This window comes from Lichtheimia ornata, assembly GCF_029851405.1.
Source record: "Lichtheimia ornata isolate CBS 291.66 chromosome Unknown scaffold00007, whole genome shotgun sequence".
Classification (NCBI taxonomy): domain Eukaryota; kingdom Fungi; phylum Mucoromycota; class Mucoromycetes; order Mucorales; family Lichtheimiaceae; genus Lichtheimia; species Lichtheimia ornata.
Window position 1 is genome coordinate 97,873 of NW_026695327.1, and position 14,911 is coordinate 112,783.

The window sequence follows — 14,911 nt, forward strand, 5'->3', positions numbered from 1 at the left end:
CCTCTTTTTCTTGCATTGATTGAGTTGGTGGTGAGAAACCTTGAGTCTAATTGTTTGCTGCTGCCAGCCATAAGAAGAAGGCCTTCGTTGTTGTTCTTTAGATTGTTTGCTTGTTGTTGTAATCATGGTTGATGTCATCATCACTGTTGTCATGGTACTATGATTAGAAAGAATGAAGATAAAATGGAAACAAAAGTACCTGAACAATGCTAAAGCATTAAAGGCAAACGACTTGAGTGTCCCGTGTAACAAGGCTCGTTCTTTTCAATGCGTGAGTGCGCCTCATGTTTCCCTGTTTTTGCAACATCACACGCCATTGTATCACTAAATTCCTTTGTTATAACTTGTGTGACATCAAATGTAAACGCGCGCTCATTACCTTCATGCTTACTTGATATACTACGACGACTGTGAGAATTGAACGTGTTTCAACTGTATCGGGCCAAGGTGTGTGTGTAAAAGGATGACAATGCTCTCTTTTTCCTTTCTTCTTTCTTGCATTCGCACCCAATGACCGACGCACGCTTTGAACAGGAGGAGCAGCAATTGTATGATGACATTCGAGCAGCACGACAAGCGTTAGATCTGTTTCTTGATTCGCGCATTGTTGAATCCGAGGCCATATTGAAACCCGAGTTGTGTGAAAAGTCAATGTATTATGCACTGGGAAGAGCGGTGTTGCTTGCACTCAAGAGCGTCATGACATTTCAACCTGCCGACTTTGATGTGGCAATCAATGCTATGCAACACACCGTACAGCTTGCAAGGAATATCCAGCGACAGTCGCATAGCAGCTTATGGTTCTTGACATCCTGGATACATACCGGATTGACCCCTGAAAAGCTTAAACAGATGCGTCCTCTTCATCGTCATGCTGCAAGTATTTCAAATTATACTATACATAGGTATGCTTACATTCGTATTATAGGAATTGGTCTATGCCGAAGCTTATCTTCTCAAGGCGTTCTTGTGTATCATCCATGACGAGAGTTTCATATCATTTATTCGCGAAGGATTACATATTCGACAAGCCTACATGACGTATACGGTGCTGGAGAAGTACGTTTTACAAGTGGATGAGGAAAACACAGGGGGATCTCCACCAGACGACCACTTTAGATCGGGTGTCTTGTTTGGTATGGGCGCTTTCAAGGTGATGCTATCGTTACTACCACGAACGGTGCTACGTTTAATTGAGTTCATTGGTTTCACGAGCGATCGTGAGCAAGGCATGAGGTTGTTACAAGCGCCTGGTGAATGGGATGTTTACAAGAAAACAGGCGAGATGCCATCCATTCAAGGCCCTGATGAAGGTCTTCGACGTCAATTTTGTGACATGTTGCTTATTGCCTACCATGTCCTTTTGGCCAAACTGATTCCTGTGAATGACTGTGACGATCCTCTTGCTGCCGCTATCCTCAGCTACAACCTGCAACTCTATCCCAATGGTGTCTTTTTCTTGTATTTGCATGGCCGACAGCTCTTTAGCGAGACCAAATTGGATGAAGCGACAGAGGAATACATTCGAGCCATCAATATCCAAAAGGATTGGAAACAGCTGCAACACATTTGCTATTGGGAACGTGGATTGGTTAGCACCCTTCAGCAGGATTGGAAGACAGCGGCTGAGATGTTTGATATCTTGTACATGGAAAGCAACTGGTCCAAGGCTGTATACACGTATTTTAAGGGAGTGGCATTGTATATGCATGCATTGGAGGAAAAGCAAGATGCCAAGAAACGTCATTCTCTCATGACACAAGCAACCTACATGATGAAAAAGGTGCCTGGTGCACGACAAAAGATTGCCGGTAGATCTATTCCATTGGAGGTAATAAGCTATAATAACCTTAACTTGAAAGTTGTCTGACAAGAGTTTTTTTATGCCGATTATGGAAGAAATTCGTGGCACGCAAGGCTCGCAAGTTCATTGAACAAAACAACTTTTTACTCTTTCCCGACCTTGAAGTGACCAATGCGTTTGGTGCCTGCGAGTATCTACCCTTGCCCCTCTTGCGATCCAATATCAAACGCATTGACATTGAACTTTCGGCTTTGGACGAGATTGTGGATCCTTATTATGCTGACAATATCTGCCTCGGCCACTTTTTGCGCGCTAAGCTTGCTCGTCTCACCTATACCCGATCAGAAGATCCCACGGAACGTGATACCATGCGTGCCTTGCAGCGTGAGTCGGTGGACAAGGTATTTTCTCAGGCAAAGCACGTGCGTTTGGATCACTATGTATATTACTTTACACGCTATGAGAATGCCCGTATGATGATGATTGATGGTCGCAACAAGGAAGCTGAAGCCGAATTGGATATCATTTTGCGTGCTGCCGACAAGGGATCCTATGGTATTGGTGCAGGCCCCAAAGCTAAGAACAAGTATAGTCTCGAGCACACACTCGTCTTTAAGACACACAATTGCAAGGCCGAATTACAACGAATGACATAAGAATCCTTATTCCACGCTGAGCGTTTTATTACATACACTTGTATCTGTAACAATTCCTTCCCATATAATATATCCGCTTGATCTGCCTAATGCACATACAACAATAATATGATGAATGATGCTGCTTCAACAATGAGAGATGTGATTTTAAAGCAAGGACCACTGATTCATTTATATGAGATATAGAACAACAAGAGATATAACAATGCTAATGAGGCAATGCTATTTAGACTTGGAAGTCGGTAAAGATCTCCTTTTTACCATCCGCGTTTGATTGGAATTGATAGTATTCGTCAAAGACACATCCTTCCTTGGCCAATTTTGCTTTCTTGTCTGCCACGAATTGACAATCACCCCATCCACCACTGAATCCACCAATAGCCAAATCCGAAGCGATCACTCGATGACAGGGAACAGGTAATGGGCAAAAGGGATTCAAACGAAGCGCTTGACCTACTGCTCGTGGGTGTGATTTTAGGGCATCACTAATGGCTTTGTAAGTGGAGAGTTGACCGCAAGGGATCTATGGTGATCATGATGAACATCCCTTATCGTGGAGGAATAGTATCAATAGTAATGGTACCTGGGCACAGAGATCATAGACTTGGTATTGGAAAGGGGTAATGATCCGTTTGGTTTTGACATTGATAAACGTAGCACGTTCTTCTTTTGATGTGGGGAACTCCTTGAATGCTTTCATTAAAGATAAAAGAGAGTGTGAGTGAGCGAGCATTGTATTTTCGTGCGCAGCAACCAAGAGAGCATAACCTACTCGTGACATCGTCGTCCTTTGCAGTAATGGTTTGTGTAATGCGTTTGGAGGATTTGCCATTAGAACCTTTCTTGGTAGAAGCCTTTTCAATGACCTTGGCAGTTCGTGTTCGTAATTCGCGCATTGTGGTTGAAGGGGGGTGTTGAGGTAAAAGAGGAAACAAAGAGCTGCGGAACGGGTTGAGATGGCGACTGTCAAATCACCCACACACATAAAAGATGTACCACCGGCATTACCAAACCTGGCAATCGTGTCCAATGCGCCTCTCTTCCCCGATCCTTACACACTATCGACAGGCTCTCTTGCTCATTGGGTGGTTCGTCATTTCCTTGATCCTCTTAAGCTCATTGCTACGCGATGCATCCTTCAACACCGTTCTGGAACCTACGCCTTATCGTTTGGACCTGACATTGTGGCCTTCCAACGCATCAAATGGTGTAGTAGTGGAACGATTGACGTTTGACAATGACTGGAAACCAGTGACAGCCGTCATTCACCAAGTCTCTTCCAACGAGAGCGATATCAGACATCGAGTGCATGAATTGCTCGAGTATCCATTTATTCAGCAAGTGCTTATCCACAGGGGCGATGCTACTCTCACAACCAAGTTGACAGTGGAGGTATGTGTTGTGTCATGAATGGGTCGAGACCCCTACTTACTATGTGGTGCTAATTTGTGTTTCTCAGCAACTGAATCTGGATCCTTTGCAGCAAGCGCGGGTTGAGATTTTTGAACCAGGAAGCAGCAGTGAACCCTTTGGCACCTTTGCACGCTTCATGACATGTGCTATGGCATCCTATGATGTTTGTTACTTTCAAGATGATACTTGGTCCCATCATGCCATGGATAGCTTGTACACCAACATGGCTCGATTTCCAAACTTGATCCATGCCATCTCGCCACCTTCTCTTTACCTTGATCAGTTGCGATGGAGATTTAGTAACCCAGGTATGTAGTACATAGGTCGCTATGGTAGTAGTAGTAGAGAGCTCATCATCATTATCATTCTACCAAAAGAGATTAGCATGCATGCTGGATTTGTGGATATGCAGTACGGTGCATTTGTACCACGTTGGAAATGCCAAACCTTTTTGACACAGTTGGGCAAATCGGGCTTTGGGAAGGATCAAATTCGTCTTGCAGACACCTTATTTTCATTGTGGACAAACCAGTACCCCTGGATCTTGGCTGGTCCAATTTACGGGCATCAAGCATTGAATAACACCACCACATGGCCTCTACCCCCTTTTGCAACTATGGTAAAATTTCCTATTTAGCTCATGGGTGCGGATGACAACAATTCACCTTCTTCTTCTTCTTTTACATAGTCCAAAGGCATTAGACGATTGCAGCAAGTATTGGAAGCCGATACATCGGATACACCTAAGGATTATTTTGAACGTGTGGAAGAAGTACCTCGTTTGGATGAGCGTGATGTCAGGTATTTATCATTAATCAATCAATCAATCATAAGAGAGTATTCATTTTGCATCTTCAACCACCCTACTAGAGCTGCATGCGACAATGACCAATGCTTGTTTACTACCAACATGGAACCAATTCCTGCACCAACGGAGCTGATATACAACCGACACGATATCAGGAGCATGCAACACTGGGAAGAGATGTACAATGAACTTGGAAACTCGAATGACTTTTTCGATGAGCATCCCTATCATTTCGCTGTGGATAAGGATCCCAATACATGTTGGAATACATTTCATTGTACGTTCGTTTTATTCAACAAAGAAGCTTATCAACAACAACACTCATCAATTCCAATAGATCCAACAACAAATGATTATTTTGGATTGATCTTTATCGGTGGTGATCAGCATCCTGAGCAATTCACAATGTACACCAACAATGAGGTGGATCATCCAGAGAAGCAATTCAAGATAGCTGTCACCAGTGATGGCGTGGAATGGGTAAGGCAAATAATAGGATACATAGATAGGGATCCAATCGTATTGACAGGATGTATCATAGATTGATTGTGACACTGCTGATCCAACTTTATGGGACGTAACAACATCACAACAGGTGCAGGTTCGCCTGAAATGTACCAAGGACAACGACAATGATGAGGAACCAGCCGTAAGAGCTCTTCGCATTACATTCCTGGAGAATATGGAGGAGTCTTTCACTGTCTGTGGCATGGATATGGGTACCTTGGCGCTATAGAGAAACATTTTGCATCTTGACATCATCAGCATCATCATCATTAAAGCATCATTTGAATTCATTGAGAATGTCCCAGAGTTGAATTATTAATCATCCCAACCACTTGTTTGATTGGTTTTGTGTCTTATCCATGCATAGGCTGCTGCGCACACCCAAAGTACTTTTATTTCGAGGAAGCGACATATACAAAGGCATCAGAGGATACAAGTCAAAGGTAAGGGTTGGTATACGAGCTGATCTAGCGATGGGACATGAGGACTGATTACTAATGGAAAGGTTGTCATTGTCGCAGCAACAGCAGCAACAGCAGGACTGGAAAGAGGTTCTCCGACCGCCGTATTTCAAAAAGTGAGGAGGTGGGAGCTGATGTTTCTCTTTACAACTCTTTCCTCTTCTTATCCGAGTTTTTCTTTTGTGGTGCGGTTCCAATCCACCTTCTTTTTCCCTTCACCTTCTCCCCCTTCAAAAGCCCAATACCAATCCCATCCACTGCATTTCAACAACACTCTTTTATATATCCTTTATATTACCAAAAGATGTTTGTATTCAAGCGAGGTAAGTGGTCCATCATCCAAAAGATACCAATACATGTCCATGGGATTGATCATTGTTTCATTTTCATAGACGGAAGGAAGGAGCGTGTAGCCTTTGATAAGGTAAGCATATCATAAAACACGATCGCGTATTTAACGCGCGTGTCGCGTCGAGAAAAAAATGGGCTGGGATAGGAAAAAGGCGAGAGGAAAAAAGCCAGCGCGTTAATTAACCACCCGCACACACACAACAATAGATCACTGCAAGAATCAATAAGCTTTGCTATGGCCTGGATCAAACCCATATCGACCCTGTCTCCATTACCCAAAAGGTAAAACAAAAAGCATCATGCCCATGTTTACTTTTTCCTCATGCAACATGTGATGTAGGTTATCTCTGGTGTCTATCAAGGTGTGACCACCGTTGAACTTGACAACCTTGCTGCCGAGACAGCTGCGTATATGACTACCAAGCATCCTGATTACGCTGTGTTGGCTGCCCGTATTGCCGTTTCCAATTTGCACAAGGAGACCAAAAAGGTGTTTTCTCAAGTGGTGGATGATTTGCATACCTATGTGAATCCCAAGACCAATAAGCATTCACCCATGATTTCGGATGAGACACATGCTGTGGTGATGAAGCATGCTGACAGACTCAACTCGGCCATCATTTACGATCGCGACTTTAGCTTCAACTTTTTTGGATTCAAGACCTTGGAACGTTCGTACCTGCTAAAGATCAATGGCAAAACAGCTGAGCGTCCTCAACATATGATTATGCGTGTTGCTGTTGGTATCCATGGCGAAGATATTGATTCAGCTATTGAGACATACCACTTGATGTCGGAGCGTTTCTTCACCCATGGCAGTCCCACCTTGTTCAATGCCGGCACTCCACGTCCACAATTGTCATCCTGCTTTTTGCTGACCATGAAGGATGATTCGATCGAGGGTATCTATGAGACACTCAAGACATGTGCCAAGATATCAAAGACGGCGGGTGGTATTGGTCTCAACATCCACAACATTCGAGCTACTGGTTCGTACATTGCTGGTACCAATGGATACTCAAATGGCATTGTTCCCATGTTGCGTGTGTTCAACAATACGGCTCGCTATGTGGATCAAGGTGGCAATAAGCGTCCTGGTGCCTTTGCCATGTACTTGGAACCATGGCACCCTGATGTCTTTGATTTCCTTGATTTGCGCAAGAACCATGGCAAGGAAGAAAACCGTGCACGTGATTTGTTTTATGCCTTGTGGATTCCAGACATGTTTATGCGCCGTGTGGAAGAAAATGGTGATTGGAGTTTGTTCTGCCCTGATGAAGCACCTGGATTGCAAGATGTATGGGGTGAGGCATTCGATGAATTGTACCAAAGATACGAACGTGAAGGCCGTGCTCGCAAGGTGGTCAAGGCACAAAAGCTTTGGTATGCCATTTTGGAAGCTCAAACGGAAACGGGTGGTCCATTCATGCTATACAAGGATGCATGCAATCGCAAGTCCAATCAACAAAACTTGGGTACCATCAAATGCTCCAACTTGTGCACTGAAATTGTCGAGTATTCATCCCCTGATGAGGTGGCTGTATGCAACTTGGCCAGTATTGCATTGCCCTCCTTTGTGGTGCGCAAAACACGTGACACACCTGCTTCCTTTGATTTCAAAAAGTTACATGATGTGACCAAGGTGGTGACTCGCAACTTGAACAAGATCATTGATATCAACTATTATCCTGTGCCTGAAGCTGAGCGTTCGAATCGCCGTCATCGTCCCATTGGTTTAGGTGTGCAAGGTCTTGCCGATGCCTTCATGTTGATGCGTTTCCCATTCGATTCCCCTGAAGCCAAGCAACTCAATTTGCAAATCTTTGAAACCATTTATCATGCTGCTGTGGAAGCATCCACCGAATTGGCTGCACGTGATGGCGCCTATGAGACCTTCCAAGGTTCACCTGCATCCAAGGGCCAATTGCAGTATGACTTGTGGGGCGTGACACCTACCGATTTGTGGGATTGGAGCTCGCTCAAGGAAAAAGTGGCAAAGCATGGCTTACGCAATTCGCTTTTGGTAGCACCCATGCCTACTGCATCCACTTCACAAATCCTTGGTTTCAACGAATGCTTTGAACCTTACACATCCAACTTGTATACACGTCGTGTCTTGGCCGGTGAATTCCAAATCGTCAATCCATGGTTGTTAAAGGACTTGGTGGAACGTGGTATTTGGAATGATGATGTCAAGAATATGATCATGTCTGATAATGGCTCCATTCAACGTGTACCTATTATCCCTGATGATCTCAAGAACCTCTACAAGACCGTTTGGGAATTGCCACAACGCGTAATCATTGATATGGCTGCTGATCGTGGTGCCTTTATTGACCAAAGTCAGAGTTTGAATATCTTCATTGGTGAACCCAACTTTGGCAAGCTCACAAGTATGCACTTTTATGGTTGGAAGAAGGGTCTGAAGACCGGCATGTATTATTTGAGATCGCGTCCTGCTGTCGATGCCATCAAGTTCACTGTTGATCAACTCTCACTCAAAGAATATCGTGAACGAAAGACGGAGCAAGAAAACAATAATGAAGCTGACATGCTTTGTTCACTTGAAAACAAGGATGCTTGCATGGCTTGCAGCGGTTAAACAACATTCCATTGTATTCCCACCACATGTCCTTTTTCTTTCACTGTGCATTCCCCCCCAACCTCCTCCACCTTCACCTTCACCTCTCTTCATATATAAATAACACATTACTGCATTAAAAAAAAGCAAAGTTCATTGTCTTCATAATAAATCATATAAGGGGTCTATGACCTTGATGAATAATAACGATAAACCACCAGCCCAATGATACTTGTAATGATGAGTACGACTAGAACGACGACATGGTTGGTGATCATTTTCATGTGTATCCATCCATAGCCATATACTTACTCAACATCATCAGCCATCTCAGGCACCGTCGACGATAAAGATTGCGGTTATCCAGCATGAGTCGAACGCGGGCAGTACCAACAGCATCGGGATTGGCTTTGATATGTTCATCAAGATGATGCATTCGTTTTGCAAGCTCGTTGTATCCATGCATCGTCTTTTGTAGTCGGCGATCCGTACGCTCTAAGTGGAATTGTTGTATAGATCCTTCCCCTTGATGATAGTTACTCGTAGCACCTCTAACAGCATTGGCGAGCGTATCCCATGCGTCATCAAGCGAAGTCAATTGTTCAGTGTAGGCTGCTATCGTCTCTTGATCTTGTTGTACTTTGTGTGAAAGACGTCGAATCATATCATAGAGATGCCGGGATTGCGTTCGGTATTGGTTGACGAGTTGACGTGCTGTTCTATAAAAGAATGATGCATGCGTTATTATCGTATCAAGCGTAACTTGAAGACCACTTACGGGATCGTGGAAGGGTATTGTGATGATGATGATGTTGTTGTTGTTGAGGAGGATGGATGATGCTTGAGTTGTTGAAGTTTGACAAGATTGAGAAACATGCGTCGTTCTTGGTTACTTCGCGCCTTGAGTAATAAAAGGTTTTGTGGTGATTCAATGATGAGTGCAGTGGAAGTTTGTGGATCAGCGCGTGCTTGACATTTAGCATGAATCCAACCCTCCTTGAGATTGGGCTGATCTTGTAATACATCTGACAACGTTACAGCAGAGCTTGGTAATGGATCCTCGTCTTGATCATTCTTGGTCACTCGATCCCCTTCTTCATGGATACTCGTGTTGTTGATACTGCTATTACTACTCTTGCTGCTGCTGCTGCTGTCGTCTTGCTTGTCTGATAATGCTAGTGTATCCTTCCACGAGTGAAACATGTGGTGAATGCGTGATGCTTCTCGATGCTTAATGGAAGTAGGTGTGCATGGCGGCGTGGGTGTTCCAGGCAATGGCGCATTATGAAAGTAAAGAAAAGCACGTCGAGATTGGATGGGTAAAAGAGCAATGGTGGAATCAAGTACGCGGACAAGAACATAGCAACGAAATGCCGGCCATCGAAAGCAGAAGGTATCCACCACATCCGCTGAAAATGACAGCTGACGTTTGCATGATTTGTGCTCCTGCTTCATGAAATTACTGCTTCCTCTTTAAATAAAATGATGGTGGTTGCCAGGATACGGCAACTTTTCTTTTCTATAAACATGATCGACGACACACAAACACCCATGACGTCTTGTTTCCAAACTAACCGAATGATATTCATTGTTTTCCACATTCATTCTCTGCGTGCTGCTTCTGGTATCATCATCAATCTTCTTTATACAATCAAACGAGGAGGAGAAGGAGAAGGAGAAGGTGATGGGGCCATTAACTTTTGTGATGCTATGTGTGTCAAGGCCATTTTTCCTAATGCATCTACCATCATGACCATGGCTTGTTCCTGAAGCTGTCGTTGATAAAGGGTATACTGTACTACTTGAACAATGTACGCCCGTAATGCATATCCGGTGGCTACTGCTGTCACGTAGACCGCACAAATGGCTGCCACAGTGCGAGCCATCAGCCACATGGCTTCAAGGGGCCGTAATGATAGTCGAAGTCGATCGGCATAAATCTTGGGAAGTGATTCGCTAAGGATACGGATATCTCGATACGATAATCCACCATGATGATGACTCATTGTGTTGATACTATTGAATGTCCAGCTGGTGCCAGCGCCTGCCGCGATAAGTCGAAATTCGAGAAAGCTGCAAAAATGCATATAGGCTTGTGATGGTACGTATAAACGATAATTCAATGCTCGAAGAAATCGACGCTCAAGACGATTGATGTCATTCAATTGATAGGCGTAGTTGGTATTGATAACCCAATCCGCATTTGTCCAGCATACATCGGCCCTAGTAGTAAGTAAAGATGGGGGATGTTAACAACAACAACAAGGAGAATTATGCCATATGGGGGGGGGGAGAGAGGCTGTAAAGAGGAGAGCGAGTATGTATACTACTTACAAAAACTTGTCTGCTACCACGATACCAGCAATAAACAAATCGCGTGTTGACCAATCGGGCTGATGGTGTGGACAGCTTTGTTGAAAGATTTGATCAATGTACCATAGACTGAGCAATAGGGAAGAGCAGGATACTTGTGCATGGGCGAGGGTTTTGCGGATGAAATTGGCATTTTCTCGGAATCCATGGATACCACCATGACGCATAAGGCTGGCAATAAAAGCGGCTGTAAGATCTATTATCACATAATTAGCATACCAACATGGTGGATTTCGTGTATTAATCACATGCCTATCAACTCTATGGGGATAACTTCACTTTCTGGTTCATGTCTTTGATACTTTCGAATATGCCGCAACAGAGTCAGCTAACGAAGAAGAAGCACACATACAAAAAGACACTTACTGTTTGCCCAGCAAAGTGATACATTCTATCTCTTTCAGATTGCTCTTTTCTTTGTCGTGATCGTTTGTGGTGATTCCTTTTCGACATGGCGAGTTCGATTTCGAGGCAAGAAGGGTAAAAGAATGGACGAGGGATAAAAGAAAAAGTGCTCGTTACTCAGCTCTTCCACATGCAGCCAACAAAGTGCGACGGGCGGTGACCCAAACGATTTCCATAAGCGGCTCGGCACATGACACCAATCAGCGTGGCACATCATAAAATAGATCCACCCCATCCGTAGAAGGAACAACACCCAATGTCATACCCAACCTAAAGGATGATAGTGTAGATAGATGTTGTTGCGTAAGCTGTCGCCATAAAGCATGATTTGTCATATCTTGCCACCTACGAGATACAAAGCCCTAAGGTTAAAAAAGAAAAAACGCTTCTAATAGCTTGTTGGGTATTCACTATCAGGATCCCCAACTCAACGGAGGGGCATGCTTATACAAAGAGTTTCTGTAAGCTGCGATTGGATCTATCACTTGTTGACGTTGAATCACCTTCGGCACGTATTCTAAGATGGCTGACCACCATTTTATCAGTCATATCAATCAATCAGGCCATCCAAACTCTTTGATAAGGTACTTGATGTAAGCCATCTTCCTTCTAATCAAGCACACATAAGCTCTTTGATGATAGAGCACTTGATGTAAACCTCCATCACTTTATCAACTCGTATACCACCTTATCAGCTCACGCAGCAACACCAACAAACACTCACACACCCACCGTGCGTATAAAGGCGATGTTGTCACGCATCACAATGCTCCCACATTTCTTTTTCCTCAATCCTATCCTTTTGATTGTCTACACTTTCAAGTCCTCTTTCAAGCTTGTGTATGCATCATGTTTTGAGCCCATGTGGATTGAACTGATTCATTCGCAGTGCTTTCATTGTTATCCTGCTTTCATTATCCTGGTCATTATCACCATTGTCATTGACTTTTATGAGGTAAAACCTAACCATGTTGCATGATGGATCACATACTCATACGCTCTTTTTCGATTATTAGCTATCCGCCATGATGATGCATTGATGGCTATCTTCCGAAGGATTGTAAACTGCCACGCTTCAACAAAGAACCGGATTTCCTCCGTCCACTTGGCCAGTGATGGGCTCTCCTGAGTATCAAGGTTAGGAAAGTGAAGCTTTGCTTTGAAAAGCCTCTCGGGATTTCCGCTAATTGTTCACTTTTAAAGAGCTACACGTCAAGATAGCGGAACGGGTTGTGGGCGCCAACAACAAAAGATGACATCGCTGGGTCGCTTGATGATTTTCGACACCACACTGGGATTCACAAGCGGCTGCGTTGGATGAGACGATTCCACTGAGAAAGGATTTAAATACCTCTACAAGGTATATGGGAAACCAGGGATCACCAAGAACCAACGAAGCCTGCTACAAATCTTGGAGCATTGGTAAGTAATGAGATTGGGTAGATACTGTGATGATGTTGGTTGTCTCTGATACTGCTGTATATTAGTCTGGAAGTAATGGATGATTACTGCCATCTATTGAACAAGACTCCTCAAAAAGCATTCTATACCGAACAAGACTATTTCACCGTGCTTTGGTCCAGGGTATTCGAACTATTGTTCAAATCCACTAAAAGCATTCGCTTGAAACGGTAGGCTCTTGCTTTGAGAGACGAATTAGTTTACTTGCGTTAACTTGCGTGAACCCAAACGTTTCAATGTAGCGAAAGATCACATTGCCAACAAATACGAAGAGCAAGGTGCAATAAGGAAGGAGAAGATCGACCCGTATGGGTATACAAAGACCCGAGATGAATGGTACAACATATATACAAAAAAGGATTCAAGACATCATACGTACAGAAGGAAACCCTCTCCCATTTACAAAACGTAAAATCCATCACCCTTTTTTGAAATGCGATTATGCAGCTCGCTAGTAATAATAGGCTTCTTTGTGACATTTCGCTTGTGATAAATGCATTGACCATCATCTTATTTTACACATGTTTTATTCGTAACAACCATGCACAGAGATGAGCGTGTCTATTTACTTTAAGGGATGATAGAGGAGAGCATTACAAGGACAATGGCGAGGAATGAAAGCGTAGTTTCAATGGGGTTACTATATTCAGTGTGAAGTCGTTCCTATTCAAAACGAAAACAAACAACGCTTTGTTCCCTACCTAGACAACATGGCATTCTCTGCATGGCGACGTTTGGCCTTCCAACCAGCAACATTACGATCTACAGTCTTGCAACCTCTTCCATGCCGACCCATGGTCCATCAACAGTGGCGATTTGCTGTAAGGAGCTGTCAAGTGGTGGTGTCTCCATGTCAATGGGGTTCCTGACGACACTCTTTTGGGGGGAGGTGTATAGGGACACAACAAGTGGAGCAAGGTCAAACATACCAAAGGAGCCAAGGATGCCAAGAAAAGCCGTCTTTTTTCAAAGTTGTCATTGGAAATTGTATCAGCAGTGAGAGGTAAGATAGGGAGAGAGAGAAAGTGTGTGTATGTGTGGGTGGGTGAGATCAAGAGATATGAAGGAGGTGATGGATTTTTCTGAATGGAAGCATCTTGACATAACGTATAATATTAGCAACCGGCAATGCGGATCCATCTCTCAATGCTAAACTTGCTTCGGTCTTGGTTCGAGCAAAAGCAGCTGGTTTACCCAAGGATAACATTGAAACTGCATTGAAAAAGGTATCATGTCATCATCATCATCGTCCCTTGATTGCATACATGTATTGACACAAGACATCATCCTATCTATCATCTAGGCAACGTCCAAAGAAAAGGATTCGGTCGAGGATGTGGTATATGAATGTTATGGACCAGGTGGCATTGCCATGATCATGTAAGTCTTGGCAAAAAGTAGGATGATGGGATTATGGGATTTGGTGGGGGGGGGGTAACAAGGGGAGAGAGGTCATTTCATACTTAGAGATTCTTTATGCAAACTAGTGAAGCTGTGACTGATAAGCGATCAAGAACTGTCAAGGAAGTCAAGGAGGTGTTGAACCGCGTGGGGTAAGGAGGCGAGATTTACAAGGCATTGTTGCTACCTTCATTATCCTGATCCATTGACTTTTTGCTCCTACATAGTGGATCCGTGTCCTCTGTAGGTTGGCTCTTTGATAAAAAGGGGCGTGTTGTTTTTGGTGCAGGTGAATCAGGTCATAGTCTTGAACAAATGATGGATTCAGCCATTGAAGCAGGTGCTGAGGATATCGAGGAATACGATGATCTTGTCGAGGTATATATATACTATGCTCATGTCAATGATAGCAAGCATCTCATTCATCCCTTTTTGCTTAGATCACTTGCGAGTTTCCACAATTGAGTCCAGTGAGCCGTGCATTGATGGATCAAAAATATGAGGTACAGCGAATGGAAGCAACCTATATCCCACAGAGTACCATGGAGATCTCAGATAAGGATACCCAAGAGTTGGTGGAAAGGTGTCTGGAGGATATGGATAACTTGGATGATGTTGTCAAAGTACATTGTAATGTCGTTTTGCCTCAAGAATAAAAAGTAATGACTATTATGGATCTTAAAAGACGCT

The 14,911-nt window shown here is 43.6% G+C and overlaps 7 protein-coding genes across 7 annotated transcripts; 4 read left to right on the top strand and 3 right to left on the bottom strand.

The window, feature by feature from the left end:
- Positions 1 to 510: 510 nt before the first annotated feature.
- On the top strand, positions 511 to 2,460 carry O0I10_002433 (uncharacterized protein; the record flags this gene model as incomplete). Its single annotated transcript, XM_058482515.1, has 3 exons — positions 511 to 876; positions 929 to 1,831; positions 1,900 to 2,460. 3 exons carry the CDS (start codon positions 511 to 513, stop codon positions 2,458 to 2,460), a joined length of 1,830 nt encoding a protein of 609 aa, XP_058346539.1.
- A 226-nt stretch (positions 2,461 to 2,686) lies between these two features.
- On the bottom strand, positions 2,687 to 3,356 carry O0I10_002434 (uncharacterized protein; the record flags this gene model as incomplete). The annotated part of the gene is made up of 3 exons (XM_058482516.1): positions 2,687 to 2,983; positions 3,044 to 3,153; positions 3,233 to 3,356. 3 exons carry the CDS (start codon positions 3,354 to 3,356, stop codon positions 2,687 to 2,689), a joined length of 531 nt encoding a protein of 176 aa, XP_058346540.1.
- Positions 3,357 to 3,489: 133 nt separating this feature from the next.
- Positions 3,490 to 5,417, top strand: O0I10_002435 (uncharacterized protein; the record flags this gene model as incomplete). Its single annotated transcript, XM_058482517.1, has 7 exons — positions 3,490 to 3,852; positions 3,920 to 4,181; positions 4,251 to 4,492; positions 4,562 to 4,674; positions 4,744 to 4,958; positions 5,019 to 5,161; positions 5,223 to 5,417. The coding sequence occupies 7 exons, from the start codon at positions 3,490 to 3,492 to the stop codon at positions 5,415 to 5,417; spliced, it is 1,533 nt and encodes a 510-aa protein (XP_058346541.1).
- A 536-nt stretch (positions 5,418 to 5,953) lies between these two features.
- Positions 5,954 to 8,602, top strand: O0I10_002436 (ribonucleoside-diphosphate reductase large subunit; the record flags this gene model as incomplete). Its single annotated transcript, XM_058482518.1, has 4 exons — positions 5,954 to 5,972; positions 6,042 to 6,073; positions 6,208 to 6,282; positions 6,341 to 8,602. 4 exons carry the CDS (start codon positions 5,954 to 5,956, stop codon positions 8,600 to 8,602), a joined length of 2,388 nt encoding a protein of 795 aa, XP_058346542.1.
- A 164-nt stretch (positions 8,603 to 8,766) lies between these two features.
- Positions 8,767 to 10,036, bottom strand: O0I10_002437 (uncharacterized protein; the record flags this gene model as incomplete). The annotated part of the gene is made up of 3 exons (XM_058482519.1): positions 8,767 to 8,831; positions 8,894 to 9,300; positions 9,360 to 10,036. 3 exons carry the CDS (start codon positions 10,034 to 10,036, stop codon positions 8,767 to 8,769), a joined length of 1,149 nt encoding a protein of 382 aa, XP_058346543.1.
- A 188-nt stretch (positions 10,037 to 10,224) lies between these two features.
- On the bottom strand, positions 10,225 to 11,121 carry O0I10_002438 (uncharacterized protein; the record flags this gene model as incomplete). The annotated part of the gene is made up of 2 exons (XM_058482520.1): positions 10,225 to 10,804; positions 10,916 to 11,121. The coding sequence occupies 2 exons, from the start codon at positions 11,119 to 11,121 to the stop codon at positions 10,225 to 10,227; spliced, it is 786 nt and encodes a 261-aa protein (XP_058346544.1).
- A 2,409-nt stretch (positions 11,122 to 13,530) lies between these two features.
- O0I10_002439 (uncharacterized protein) lies at positions 13,531 to 14,877 on the top strand (the record flags this gene model as incomplete). Its single annotated transcript, XM_058482521.1, has 7 exons — positions 13,531 to 13,641; positions 13,718 to 13,823; positions 13,940 to 14,046; positions 14,124 to 14,200; positions 14,308 to 14,373; positions 14,449 to 14,599; positions 14,662 to 14,877. The coding sequence occupies 7 exons, from the start codon at positions 13,531 to 13,533 to the stop codon at positions 14,875 to 14,877; spliced, it is 834 nt and encodes a 277-aa protein (XP_058346545.1).
- Between the last annotated feature and the right edge of the window lie 34 nt (positions 14,878 to 14,911).